This window comes from Aulonocara stuartgranti (genome assembly GCF_965226115.1).
Source record: "Aulonocara stuartgranti genome assembly, chromosome: 8".
NCBI lineage: Eukaryota > Metazoa > Chordata > Actinopteri > Cichliformes > Cichlidae > Aulonocara > Aulonocara stuartgranti.
This window is the reverse complement of record NC_138959.1, coordinates 8,705,103-8,719,587: the sequence shown is the minus strand read 5'-3', so window position 1 is coordinate 8,719,587 and position 14,485 is coordinate 8,705,103. Positions and strand designations below refer to the sequence as shown.

Below are 14,485 nucleotides of genomic sequence, written 5' to 3'. Positions count from 1 at the left end.
ACATAGAGCATGACAGGGCTCATTGATCTCTCACAGCTATGATGATTGTATCTCTCTTCTTTCTCCTCATCCTCAAAGGTAAGTTTCACTATTTCTGTACAATGCATGCAGCTTATCATTTAATTCAATTAAGAAACACTGTTTTTGCTTTGACCAGTAAAATCTTTTTCAGTGTAAGACAATGGCTTATGTTAGCATCTAGTAGCTACCAGCTGACAACCGTTAATTAAATGCTTCAATTTACTAAATCTGTTGTGTTGTGAGCTTCATTCTTTAACACAATTTTAATTGGTTATTAGGAGGATCGGGACAACATAATGATGAGGTGGTAACATTTAGATACTCAGCTTTACCAAGAAAGTTTTATTCTTTTCTTTTTTTCTCCATAGAAACATTTATTTAGTTTGAATAGAAGCTCTCCTGCTTAATCTGCTTGATATGAAACTCATATATAAAACCTACTGTCCAAATAATCTTCCTACTTTTCTCAAACAATTATAAAACACAAAAAACATTGTGGAAAAAATTAAAACTAATTAAAAACAACCTGGCCATGGTTGAAGAACCCAGAAACTGAGAAGGAGATCACAAAACATGTTATTTCAGTCTTTATTATCACAAAAAGAAAACAGGAGAATCTGTGACTGGAGATGAGCTGGGACGGTGCAGGCTGGACAGAACACTTGGGTTGGTACAGAGGAACATTTAGAGTTAATCTTTGCAGTAATTGGAAACCAGAAGTGAGACTCAGGGAAGCCAAGCAAGGATTTATCGATGTTGCCAGGTCTCATATTGTTTGAAACCTAGCCCAAAGTATGTATTTTGTTACATTCTTGCATGTTTTCCCCCATTTGTACCTTCTTGTTTTTTTGTGAGCCCTTTTGTGTATATCCTTTGCACATTTAGGCATGTCGGGCCTATCCAGCATTTTTTACTTACCACCAGTTAGCTGACAGCTGAACTGTTCTCTTTACTTGAGTCTCCAGTACATCCAGCCGCACATCCGATGGTGCAATGTAAAACTAAACTTCAGTCTTTGTCTGACGGTTTTGGGTGCCAAGTGAGCTTTAGCAACAGCCTTATGGTCAAACAGTGATTAGTACAGAAGCTTTATAATAGAAATAGGAGATAATAGGAGAGAGGAAATGCTGAGTGGAATAGAGTCTAGCTCTTCTACGGCTGAGTTGTTTCAGAACCAAGCTATGAGCAGAGGTCAGATTAACTAACTTTTAAATAAATAAATAAATAAATAAACAAAAGTCAGCTCACCACTGCTGAATACAAATAGATCCACATAACACCAAATTTCTACCATTCATCGTGTAACTGGTATGCCCACTGGAGGGCAGGCTCATGTTGCTATTCCAGTCTGGATCCAGCTCAGGCATGCAAAAAACACTGCGGGAACATTAAGAGGGTAAATCTTGAGGTGATTTTTTTTTTTAACATTTAATAGCCCATACCTCTTGTGAAGATTATCTGTGGAAATTTAAAATAAATAGTGTTAAAAGATGACATAATATATACTGCAACACAGTAGTTGTTAAAAAAAAACAGGGGTACTATTTTCTTTCAGGTGGAAATACCTCCACTTTAGAGCTACAAGATGATGCTCAACTGATGCCCAATGAGACCATGACCAGAGGTAAGTAAAACTAACTTTGAGTTCACAGAAGTTATAGATGTGTGCATTTATATTTTTCTCTTGTAGGCTGATCACCCGCAGGAGGCACCATATAGGTCAGGTGCAATAAGTGTTCAGTGGCAGTGCAGGGCACTTGCTTGTTGTTAGTTCCTGGAACATGAAACATCAGCACTCTTGTGAGAAAGGAGCCTGACCTAACGAAAAGGTTGAGAGACGGTGACTAGATATAGTCAGGCTCACCTCAGTACACAACTTCGGCTCTGGGAGCAATCTGGAGCTGTCTAGTTTATGTTTCCAATGTGGAGTCGCCCTTGGTGAGAGGTATGTTTGTTTGCTGCCAGTATGTTGGGGTTTCCCCCAGGGGTTATGGAATAACCAAAGTTAGTCAGAGGACTAACCAAGAAGACTAACTTACTCTATGGACTAACCATAGTTGGTCCATAGACTAGTCCAATGTTTCCCAACCACTGTGCCGCGGTACAGAGGTGTGCCAAGAGAAATGATCAGGTTTGCTGTGGAAGATTATCTGGTTTCGCCTGATTGGTACTCTAAGCGACCGGCATGAGTAACGGGCAGAACAATTATATTATCTTCCTCTAGAGGGCAGTATAACGTCTTGCTCCAATTAAATGGGTTGCCAACTTACAGTAAAACGGAAAAAGACAAGGTAGAAATTACATAATAGTCATCCTGTGAGTGAGATGACAGCGCGTAATATCAATAGATAAATATTTGAAAAGAAAAAGTAGTCAGTCTGACCTGGGTCCTGGAGATAATTCCGACCCAGATGAAGGTCCTAGCATGGGTAGTGGTTTGAAGAAAGCAAAAAAGATATACTGGGGACAAGCCAAGACAATTCCACTATACCTGGTGCACGTGGAAAAATTATCAATATGCTTTTTGTAACATTTTTGTTTGGTGGGGTGCCGTGTGATTTTTCTAATGTGAAATATGTGCCATGGCTCCAAAAGTGAAGGAAACACTGGACTACTCCATATTTACCTTATGGACTAACTAAACCATAGTTAGTCCATCTATGAATATGAGGTTACCCTATTAGGACTAACCTATCAGATCAACTTAGTCTATGGACTAAACATGTTTGAGCATAAGGGTGTTCCTAAGTTCACAGGTTGCTGATTGATTTAGTAATAATGTCATCAGTCCAGCAACCACATTTCTTGGACTTGGTTAGAGAGACAAGCTGAGCTGTCAAACAGTCACCACCTGGTGTTCAGTTGGATCAGGTGGGGAAGGATGCAGGAGACTCCAAACTTATTATGAGGGTCACAAGACTCCAAGACTCACAACACTTTGATCCCAATCCAACAGAGACATCGTCTGTGATTGTCCAATGTTCACAATTCCATTGCTGAAGCAGCTGTAAGAAGCTGCAGCTGTAAGATGGTACTAATAGCAGGCGGACGGGGGGCAGCTCTGACAGTAGCTGTGGGGGGAATATGGTGAGGCCATGAAACAAGACTTTTGTTCAGCCTCAACGCAATTTAATTATTATGCCAGGGTTTTGTTGTGTATAGTATGGAGTTCCTGATATAAATTTTAACATTAATAAGAAATAGATTATTAATGAACCCTTTCTGAATGTCTGTATAGATCTTTATATTTCAAATAATATTTCAAATTAGAGAACTGATGAGACACATCCTGCAACCCAAGCCTTTTAGTGGCCACAAGAATCAGGATATCGGCTTTCATTTGTGAGTCAGTGCTTTTAATAGATTGATAAAAGGTTTCTGAAGCAGTCAATATCTACCCACAGAGATTACTGTGTTTGTCATGTTTAATACGACGTATGTTCAGCAGATCTGAAGAGAACATATATCAATTTTAAAGCCTGGATAATCACCAGGACACTGCAGTTCTTATTGAAAAGCATAATTGAGTGTGTTCAAGTTTCCTTTTTTTTTTTTTTATGCATTCCTCTCATTGCCTCACTAATACAAAATCTAATCTCATTTCAGATAAAAAAGTAGAAATTGATGAACTTTGCATTTTCCTGGCTGTTGCAAACCACCTGAACTTGACTAAAGACAATAATAAGTACACCATGAGCCGGCCAGTTAGACACCACACTCACCCTTTGACAGTAGTGCTTGAAATGAAAATCTATGCCATCTTAGATATGGTAAGTTGTACTTCTTTAGAGTTTTTTTTTTAATGATTTTTTTTTCTTTAATTAACGTATTAATTTGACAAATGACATTTATTAAAAATAAATGTCGTGTGTGTATTTTCCATGCAGCCATTTAACAGTTAAATGGGCAGCCGGAAAGCTTTGCATACATGTTGTATTGTATTTGGGACCACTGCGGTACAATTAAAAGAAAAGTATTTTCATAAGCAATAACTTATATTTGTATGTATATTGTATTTTATTAAGCTTGACTTGTGACTTCTTTGCTGACAGAGGGAAATTGACCAGACTTTAATTTCTTACATTTGGGTTTCTTTGGTCAGTATTCTCTTCTTTTAAAATACACAATATTTTACTGAAATGTGGAAATTCAAATTATTTATTTGAAAACGTGTCTATTTGCCCTCTTTCTGTATTTCTCCTCTTATATATCTGGTACATCTTCATGGGTAGAAATGGAAAAATGAGTACATTTGGTGGGACCCATATCAGTTCTGTGGACTGAAATACATAACTGTCCCTACCGGATATTTGTGGATACCAGACATAACAATTGAAGAGATGTAAGTGTAATATATTTGCACATGCACTCACACTGACAGATCCACATGCAGTAATGAGAGAACATTCATTTATTTTTAAAAATGTCAACAAAGCTAAAACATTATTGATTCACTTGTATAAAACATAAAATAATACACTACTGCTCCAAACTCAAAAAAGCCTATCCATTTATTCATTAAGGTGCATACTGAATCTAGAATATGGACAATACCAGATTGTATAAAAACTATTATTTGAAATATTTATTTGGTCCAAACTAATAGCTTGTGTCTTATGTAGATATGCTTAAGCCTGTTCTTTGGCCTACTTGCATGCTGTACGTGCAAACTGACAAAAATAACAACTTTTCAAAATGGTATATGTTACCCTGACACCTCTTTCGGCAATTCATTTAGCCTATAGTTTAAAGTGATTAACTCACAACTCCTTATCCAGATCTAAGTACCAGTCAGTGACACCCTGGCAACCAGAAAAAAAAATTGTGTATTGTTCTATTGATCTAGTTTGTGTTTGTTGGGTTTTTTATTACATCTTTAGATTTGCCTCCTGGAGCTTTACATTGTAAACTGCATCTCACACCACAATGTTACTTGTTTTTCATGGTCTGTAAAATGGTATACAAGTGATCTCATTTGTCCCATATTTGCTTTCTTACAGGACAGAGAAGGACAAAGCTACTCCGAGTCCCTATCTCAGCATTAGCTCAGCTGGCTGGGTTGAATTCAGAAATGACCAGGTTGTGCTAAGCACCTGCAAAATGCATGTTTACAAATTTCCCTTCGATATTCAGAGCTGCAACCTTTCGTTCAAGTCTATCCTGCACACTGGTGAGTCCATAACATGTTTTGTTTAGGTGAACTCACACCATCAGATATCATATAGGTACAATATACATTATATACAACATATTTCTTCATGTTTGAGTTGGTCACAGTTATTTTTATATTCATTTCAGATGAAGATATACAGTTACACTACCAGGAAAACAACACTTTGATCACACGGTTGTCTCGGGAAGTGATGCACACACAGTACGAGTGGCTGTTCATCAACATGATAGTCACCAACAAAACCAACCGCTTGAACTTCAACCAAACTTCTGTTGTTTATACTGTAAGTATTTTTTCAAGCAGAGACACATCAATGGAAACTGTCCCGTTTGCCTATGTTACAGGCCTTCAACTGGGTCTGTTTTACACAGAAGAATTAGCTCAAATACATCTCATAGTTCCAACTAAAAACCAGTGCATTTGGTATGTAGGCTCTTCTTCATCTGTTTAAGAATTTTACACCATCCTTTTCTGTTTATTTACACATTCTTCTATATTTTCTTGATAGATTTGTCTTGTAGCAAAAACCACAGGTTCACATCTTAACCCTACTTGCTGACCTTATTTTTGTATGCATCAATATACAATTATAATCACCTTATATCTATCACGATTTGTGAGGGCAGATCATGTGGAGAGAATGAGGTGTGGACCAAAGCGCAGACAAGCAGAGATGGAGGTGGATTTTTTTTTTTTTAAAGCAAGTCTTTATTGTCGGCTGCACAAAACACTGCAAAACAAAAGGCCACGGGGAGCTGAGATAAACTAAGAAAAACCTAAACTGGAAAAGCTAAATATGAAACTTCAAACACAAAACCTGAAATATAGAACTAGAAAAACCTGAAACGTGGAAACACGGAGGGAAGAATAGCAGACAAAATGCAGAGGAAATGCAGAGGGAGATACACAGAGGAGGAGGAACAAAAGACAACATAGACCATGTATACACACAGAGGGTAATGAGGAAATAGGAAAGAGGAAATACACGAACATAGAAACAAGGATGACTAGAAGTAACGCAGAGGACACAAGGAAGGCACAGAAACAAAAGCTAAAGACTAGAAATCAGCGAAACACTAAAGGATGTTCCCAGGACAGCTGAGAGATCTCTTCAGCATGTCATGAGGCTCCGCCTGGACCCCTCCAAGTAGGCTCTACCCAACAAACCTCACCTAGGAGGCATCAATCAAACACCCTGTTCGGATTCCCAAATCACCCCAACTTGCTCCATTGAGGAGCAAGTTGTTAGTCAGTCTGTTAGTCTGTCTGTAAGGCTGAGCCTAGTAACCCTTCATATGAAGCTCATTTCCCCACACGTACCCAAAATCTTCTTATATCAGTCACCAGAGCTAGTTAACGTAAACGAAGATAAGAACAAAGACCAACAAGTAAATCAACAGCTTCCCCACAAGAAACTTTAAGATGTGGTTGAATGTAGTTTTCAAGTCCACAAAATATAGACTATCCAGTACAAATGGAGGTGTTTCTTTGTCATGAATAACTGATTAATTATCCCTAGATAAATATGGAAAAACTGCTTTTTTGATGTAATTGAATAATTCGGTTCAGATTGGAAAAAAAACCTGCTTCTCAGTAGTTATTTTAAACATTTAGACACTATAGTATATCGTTTAATATGCACAATTTTGTTAAATTTCCCCTTCTGGTAATCTTAACATTCACTACTCTTAGTCTGGTCATGGTAAAACCTTAATCCACAAAGAGCTAGTTTATACAGGGTAAACATGTTACAGTCAAAAATATAAGAGGATAACCAATATATCTGATTAACCAATTGAACATAATTTCACAGATTACCATGAAGAGGAGGTCTATCCTGTACATTGTGAATTTCATTCTGCCAGTCCTCTTCTTCTTGTGTCTGGACTTGGCATCATTCCTCATCTCAGATACTGGGGGTGAGAAGCTCAGCTTCAAAGTCACCGTCCTGCTGGCTGTTACAGTGATGCAGCTTATCCTCAATGACATTCTGCCCTGTTCTTCAAACAAGGTTCCACTTATAGGTAAAGAAATGTATTTAACTGCACATAGTTACAGCAGTTGTATATTCATGCCACAGTTAATTATAAGGATTTACATATCAGAAGATCATCTGGTCCTGACCAGTTAGTAAAATTAAGTTAATAGAACCCCAGATGAACAGCAACACATGACATATTTCACTGTCATTATTTATCTGCTCAACTAGGAAACTAAGCCAGTAGCTTGTAGTCCCCCCTTTAGCAGCCAGAACTTAAAGTAATCGTTTTCTCTCTGACTTTATCAGTCTCTCACATCATTTTGGTGGAATTCTGGCTGATTTACTTACATCATTGCTTTAGTTCATTAATTTATGCATAGTTCTCCTAAGGTCTTGCCACAGCATTTCAATCAGGTTGAGGTTTTTGACTGGAACATTGTAGCACTGATTCTTTTTCACCCATTCTGTTGTAGAAATGCTTGGGATCATTGTCCTGTTATCATTCAGTTTCAGACAAGATCAAACTGTCAAACAGATAATCTCATATTTGACTCTATAATACTTTGGTATACAGAGGAATTCATGGTGGACTCAAGGACTACAAGGTGCCTTGGTCCTGTGGCTGCAAAACAAGCCTGAATCATCATTCCTCAACTGTGTTTGACAGTTGACACTAACATGCTCTGTTTGTTCATTTTCCAAATGTAGTGCTGTGCATTATGTTTAGTATCTCCACTATGATTATACTGGCCCAAGGACGGTGTTCCAGAAGTCTTGCGGTTTCTTTAGATGCAACAGGCTTTCTCTTGGCAACCATTCTAAGCTTGTTTGGTCTTTTTCTGACTGTACTCCCATGAACTCATGCTAACTGAGGCCTGTGACTGAGTCTGAGATGTAATTCTTGGGTGTTTTGGCAGTTTCTCTGAGCGCTACATTGTCTGACCTAGAGATGAATTGGGACATCCACTCCTGGCAACACTGGCAATTATCTTAAATGTTTCCAATTGTAACTAACATTTCTTACTTTAGAAAGTTGGACTTTAAAAAGTTTTTTCCCAGACTGATGGGTAGCAGCAATTGCTTCTTGTCTGTATTTACCCTCAATCAGTCGTGGCAGATGACTGCCCCTCCCTGGTTTCCTCCTGTTACAAAATACATTTTTCCTTCCCACTGTCACCAAGTGCTTGCTCATACGGGGTTATCTGATTGTTCGGGTGTCCTCTGTAATATTGTAGGGTATTTACCTTACTTTGCAACGTAGTGCAACATGTCATGCATTATTGTTCATCTGAACCATTTACCTAATTTTAGCACCTGGTAAGAACCACATTACATTTTATTACCCTCTGTATGTAAAACCTTAGAAGAAACCATGTACTTTCTTTTTACAATGACTGTATATCCACATTAATGACACAGCCTGCTCTCCTCAGCTGTCTACTGCACTGGGATATTTGCTCTGATGCTGCTCAGCCTCCTGGAGACAATTTTGGTGATGCATCTGATTGAGAAAGACTCTGCAGCTCAAGATAACGAGACTAGTAGAGACCAAAGCACAGATGTGAACTGTGGTGACAAATCCAATCCACACAGAAACCTTGAAATTTCAGGTATATTTTGGATGTATAGTTATGGTTTATATACTCAAAGACACATTAATAATGGTTCATTGTACAACTAATTATTTATATAAATTTAAATTGTGTTGCCTTTATCTTTATGCCTAATATGTTTTTTCCAGATAGTCACTGTGCATCTGTCTGTGATGCACCTGCTGAAGAAATGCAATCGGTGATCAAAGAGGTGAGGATTATATTACACTTTTAAAGGATTTTTAAATTATTATTTTTTTAAGTGTAAAAAAAATCTTAACAGACATTGTGTTTGCATGGAAGAGATTATTCTTAACATTTTTGTATATCTGGAATGATCTCTTTTGTTCCAAATGGAGTGGGAAAAAAACATCTGCAAATATGCACTGCTAATGTTAATTATCTTTCTCCAAAACCGCTTTCAGGGGAGCAGAAGTAAACTGACGGACGTGTCCTTTGCTGTGGAAAAAGTTTCAGATGAACCAGGGGCAACTGAGAAACCAATGAATCGACTCAGCAGTAACAGGAAGGAAGAAATGAAGTCAGGCTATTGGACCAGAGTGGTTAAAATCATTAACAGGGCTTTCTTGATTTTTTATGTCTCAGCAGTCACTCTGTTTTTAGGGGTTATGTTTATAATGTGGAACAGTTCTGAAGATGATGATGGGTAGAAGAAAAACCCTCTCAATAAATAAATTGCTAGTTTAAAAACAAAGTTAAACATTTTGAAATCATTATGCACCGTCTGTTTTCACACCTGTAGTTTCCATGTATTCAAACCAAAGAAGACAGAACAGTCATTGATGCAATGTAGGCTGGTGAGAGTTCATACTGGCATGTTACAAAGTAATCCAAAGATGTAAACGTGGAGTCTGATCCACACTGATAATGTAGTTATGTTTAGTTATCTATTATGCATCATCAAATTTAAAATGACCCACTGTAGAAAATACTGACTTTTAAAGCATTATTACAAAACAAGTCTGTTTAAGCTTCTAAAGTTCAAACTGGTTGCAAGTTTGTTATATTTATTAATTGCTTTTTACAGTTAAAGTTAAAATGTACCAACTAGATTAATATGATATATTATTTTAAAATATTTATTTTTAAACTGTAAGTTGTTGTTTTTTTTTAACATGTTGTACCGAAAGCTGATATGTACACATTGGGTCGAACCCAGTCTGACCTCAATGATTATTTTGGTCATTGGAATTTTGACTGGTACTCCTCTATATTGTACTTTCATTTTCTTTGAATTCATTTAAAATGTGTATTTATTTTGATGAGAATTTTAGTAAAGTGACATCTGTTGCTGTAAGTCTGGAAATCATTTGATGGGCTGTTAGTTTGTGTATGTGTATGTGTATGCATATTTTTATGTGATAATGGCTTTTCTTGCTGGGTTAAGGTTAATTATATGATTGGAAAAATGATTTAGCCAAATATTGAAAATGAGAATTTAGCCATATACAGTACTTCTTGTGGATGAGATTGCCTTGGCTTCAAAGTTACACTGTGAGAAAACCTGGAGTCATTTTTGCCCAGGACATCCTTTAAAGTTTTGCTTTCTAACTAACTGTTTTCTTTCATCTCTGCCATATCAATAAAATTAGAAACATTCAATCTCAGAATGATACTAGTTCAACCTAGTTCATCCGTGAATCACTTCTAGACCACACTGTCATAATTCTGTATTATTTGAATATTCTAGAAACTCCCTGAAAAGCCTTGGATTTTCAATCAGTTTCTTTTTCTTGCTGTAGCAAGTGTACTAACATGGACTAGAAAAGAGAGATCATATTTCCCTCTATTTCTGTTTACTCGGTTAGGTTAAGGTTAAATCCAGAAATGACACACTCTCCATTGTTATCAAAAGGATAAAACTTTCGGTTTTCAACCAGACTATTTCTGGTTACATAACATATATCTTCTGATGTAACTTGGACAGAGTCATCAAGACATCAGACACCCTCAGCCAGCCTGTGATGATGAGGCCCCTGGCTTGTGTCCAATTCATCTTCCAGGCTTCCAGACCTTGGAAAGCTTCCAAACCCTGCTCATCCTGATGCCACTTTTCCCATAAACTTGCTTGTGCTGCAACCACAATTCAACCTGGTTGACTGCCCCATGTCTTCCACTTTTAGCTGGTTCTGACCTCAATGCCTGCTGCAGAGACTTTGTTGTTGCTGGAGTCCCTGTATAGCATCACTTGCTTGGCAGGGTGACCGTGAATTCTTCCAAAACACAAGGTGAAGGGAAGTTTTCAGCTTGTTCTTGCTGCGATAAAGTTCAATGCTGCTGAGACAATCTGTGCAGGTAGTGCCTAATCCTCCTCTCAAATCCTTAACATGGGTCAGTGGAAACTCATAGACCTGCAGTGGCCAGAGGAGCTGAGTTGTATTTAGGTCTGGATTAGGTGACCCTGAAACACCTTTAGTTATTCTGGTTTTTAGTTTTCACTGCTTTTCACTTTCCATGTCTTTATATGTCACTGCAATAAATCATCTCTACTCTCTCCATAGTATGTACTTTGTCTTTCTCTCCGTGCTAAAGCCACTGCTGAATTTGCACACATGGACTATGACAATAATTATTATTACAGTGGTGTTACATTCAGTGGTGAACTGAAGGGCTGCCCCAAGACCGAGTATACGATAAGTAAAGATTATTTTAAAATGTAAATCATGTAACTGACACTTTTCAGTCCTAGAAAAAAATTAAGACTATTTAAAAGGGTACACCGAAGAGTGTCAAGAAAGCAGGATTACTGAGCATGCATCAATTTATAGTAGTAAACAAACAAAGTGACTGTAAAGAGTGATTGGCCAGTTGTATGGAGATGAGATTGTAGCCAAGCATTTTACTTCTCCTTCTTTCTTTTCCATCCACCTTTATTGCAGACAGAGGAGAAGCTTTAACTATTATGTTGGACTGTTAAAAGTGGAAGTCCACCTTTAAATTTATTACTTTGTGTTTTCCAGTTATGACCTTTAAGACCACGCTGGTGCAGGGCACTCTAACTACAACAAGGTAATTGGGAATAGATGCAAACAATGATAAACAAATATCAAGTGGAGGGAAATGAATTCGCTTTTTTATCTTTTTGAGTTTGCCCCCTTCAAATCTTCCTCTGCTGGAAGATGAAGCTAAAGTTTCTAAAAAAGTCCTTCACCACATCTAGCTTTTAGCAAAGCTGATGAGGAAGTGGATGGCTGCCCACATGCATTGAAGAGATTGTATGTAAGTGTGAAATGTAGTCCACACGTCTTAAGTGGAATTTATACAGCACCAGTACAAAACAATGATTATCACATTTTATTAATTTCTACTAATAAATATTGATTTTGCTTTGATTTTGCTCTGTTTATTTACTTTCACATTCAGGCAGTTTTTTTTTTCACTGACTTTGTAACAGCACCATTGGTGTTACTGGTTGCCAATATGCTGCAGCCATTATGCTCTTACAATTGATGTGGACATGGATGTGCAGTAAGTCTTTACATTTGCCCCGCCCTCTTCCAGTGAGGACAGTGAGATTAGTGCAGCATGTGCAGACAACATAGAGAGGTTAACACACTCACAGCCATGAGAATTGTGGGTTTCTTTTTTCTACTCCTCCTCAAAGGTAAGCTGAGACGTTATTGTGTACTGCATGTGTGTTAAATTTATAGAAAGACTGTTTGTTTTTACTTATTATAAATATTTTAGTCTAGGATAGATGCTTGCTTCTCTAAGCATCTTGTAGGCATCTCTGTGATGTATCCAGTTGGAATAATTTACTGACAATATTTACACAAAGGCCTATGATTAACCTTCATGCCAAGTTTTGGTTGCTAAATTCCTGCTCAAACAAACTATTACTTTTAAAAGAATATTATATATAAGATTTGCCAAGTGGGTAAATGGTATAAACTGAGCAATTAGCTGATCTGGGCTGGCAGTAAAAGAGGCAGCCCAGATCAGTCACGAGTGCAGCTTTTCTTTGTGGCTTGCATAAACTGACAATATGGTTGATATTTGTAACTATTGTCATCTTACTGTCCTTCCTGGATGATAAAATACGCAAAGTAGGAAATTTTGCTTTTCATTTTTGTATTAAAAAACTCATTTCTTTCAGGTGGAAATGCCTCCAGTTTAGAGAGACAAGATTATGGTACAGAACAAACACTTCAAAACTTTTTTGCTCTGTGTTTGCCCTGTGATGAGCTCGCAACCTCTCCAAGCTGTGCCCTATACCCTGCCAGCCCCATAGTGACAATGAATTGTACAAGTGGATAAGAACATAGTTAGATGTTATTAACAGATGATGAAATATGAATAATCTAATAGATGTGTATTGTTTGTTTATATGTTTGTTTTTTGCCAGATGGAAATGCTTCCAGTCCTGAGCTACAAGATTTTGGAATGCCATGTAAGAATCTAATTATATAAATATTGTGTAATCATTAAACTTTCCCATTTCTTTAGCCAGGCAGTGTTTTTGTTGTGGATAATTTTCCTGACTAAATAAAGAAAAAATAGTAGGTACACATGTACTTGTGAGCATTTTAAATGGATTTGATGCCATAAAATATAGCTGCTCCTCCCAAGGTAAATATACTAACAGATAAATACATTAAACCAACACTTACCAAATACCATATACTGAAAAATGTGGAAAATAACATCCCATATGTTCTTCTTTCAGTTAATTACTCGGCAGAGATAAAGAATCCTGAAGATATTCTGATCTTTGAACGAATGCGAAGTATGAAACAAAACCTGCAAAACTTCTTCTTTTTCTTCTTCTTGTCTTTCTTCTCAATCTGTCTAATATTGTAGACTGTGAGTATACGTGGAGACTGAACCAGGTTATTGTTTTAATTCTGGGTTGAGTGTTTATGCCTGTATTGAGTCAACAACAACTTGCTGAAACTTATGCGTTTAGAAAACGTATTTTTAAATGAAGACTGTTTTTAAATTTAATTGTCTGCTCAGATCTTCACATTTACAATAATTTCATTAGAGAATTGATTACATATACATGCTCAATTCAGGCCTTTTTGTGACCACAAGCCCCTAGATCCTGGGTTACATTTGTGATCCCATGCTTTTCATGGCTTGTTAAAAGGTTCCTGAAGCAGTCTATACGTACCCACAGAAGTGTTGTTCTGTTGTTCATTGACACCATTAGCTCATAAGCATTAACATGGATAAACATGAAGTTTGAAGTCTCGATAACCACCAGATCACTGAAGTGCTTTTTGAAAGCAAATTTAATTAGCATGGAAGAGTGGAAGGTGGAATTTGTTTTTTCTTTTTCTTGCAGGAATTTACTCTCTAATGCATTATATGTGTATTCATTTCAGATAGACAAATGGACACAGATGAAAGTTGCAGTTCTCAGGCTGTTGTAAACTACCTGAACCTAACCCAAGACAGTCACAAATACACTCTGAGCCGGCCTGTTAAACGCCACAATCATCTTACATGGATATTTGTTGAAATGAAAATTTTTGCCATCCTAGATGTGGTAAGTTATTTTTACTGTTTTGTTTATTTTTAATGACTGCTCTTGTTTTTAATGTTATTTCCTCTGTAGCTGATTAAAAGGATCATAGCAAACCATCTTTTTCAGCTACATTCACGGAGCTGGAAATTTTTTAAATACTGCATTTCAGTCTGGACAATTTAAGTCAATTAATTACTGTCATTTCCATCTGTATGTGACCGACACCC

The 14,485-nt window shown here is 37.1% G+C and overlaps 1 protein-coding gene across 1 annotated transcript; it reads left to right on the top strand.

Moving 5' to 3' along the window:
* Positions 1 to 41: 41 nt before the first annotated feature.
* LOC309713068 (5-hydroxytryptamine receptor 3A-like) lies at positions 42 to 8,712 on the top strand (the record flags this gene model as incomplete). The annotated part of the gene is made up of 8 exons (XM_082544405.1): positions 42 to 78; positions 1,577 to 1,645; positions 3,628 to 3,791; positions 4,254 to 4,363; positions 5,022 to 5,191; positions 5,320 to 5,477; positions 7,008 to 7,218; positions 8,609 to 8,712. Coding segments are annotated over 8 exons (1,023 nt in total), but the record flags the coding sequence as incomplete, so codon positions are not given.
* Between the last annotated feature and the right edge of the window lie 5,773 nt (positions 8,713 to 14,485).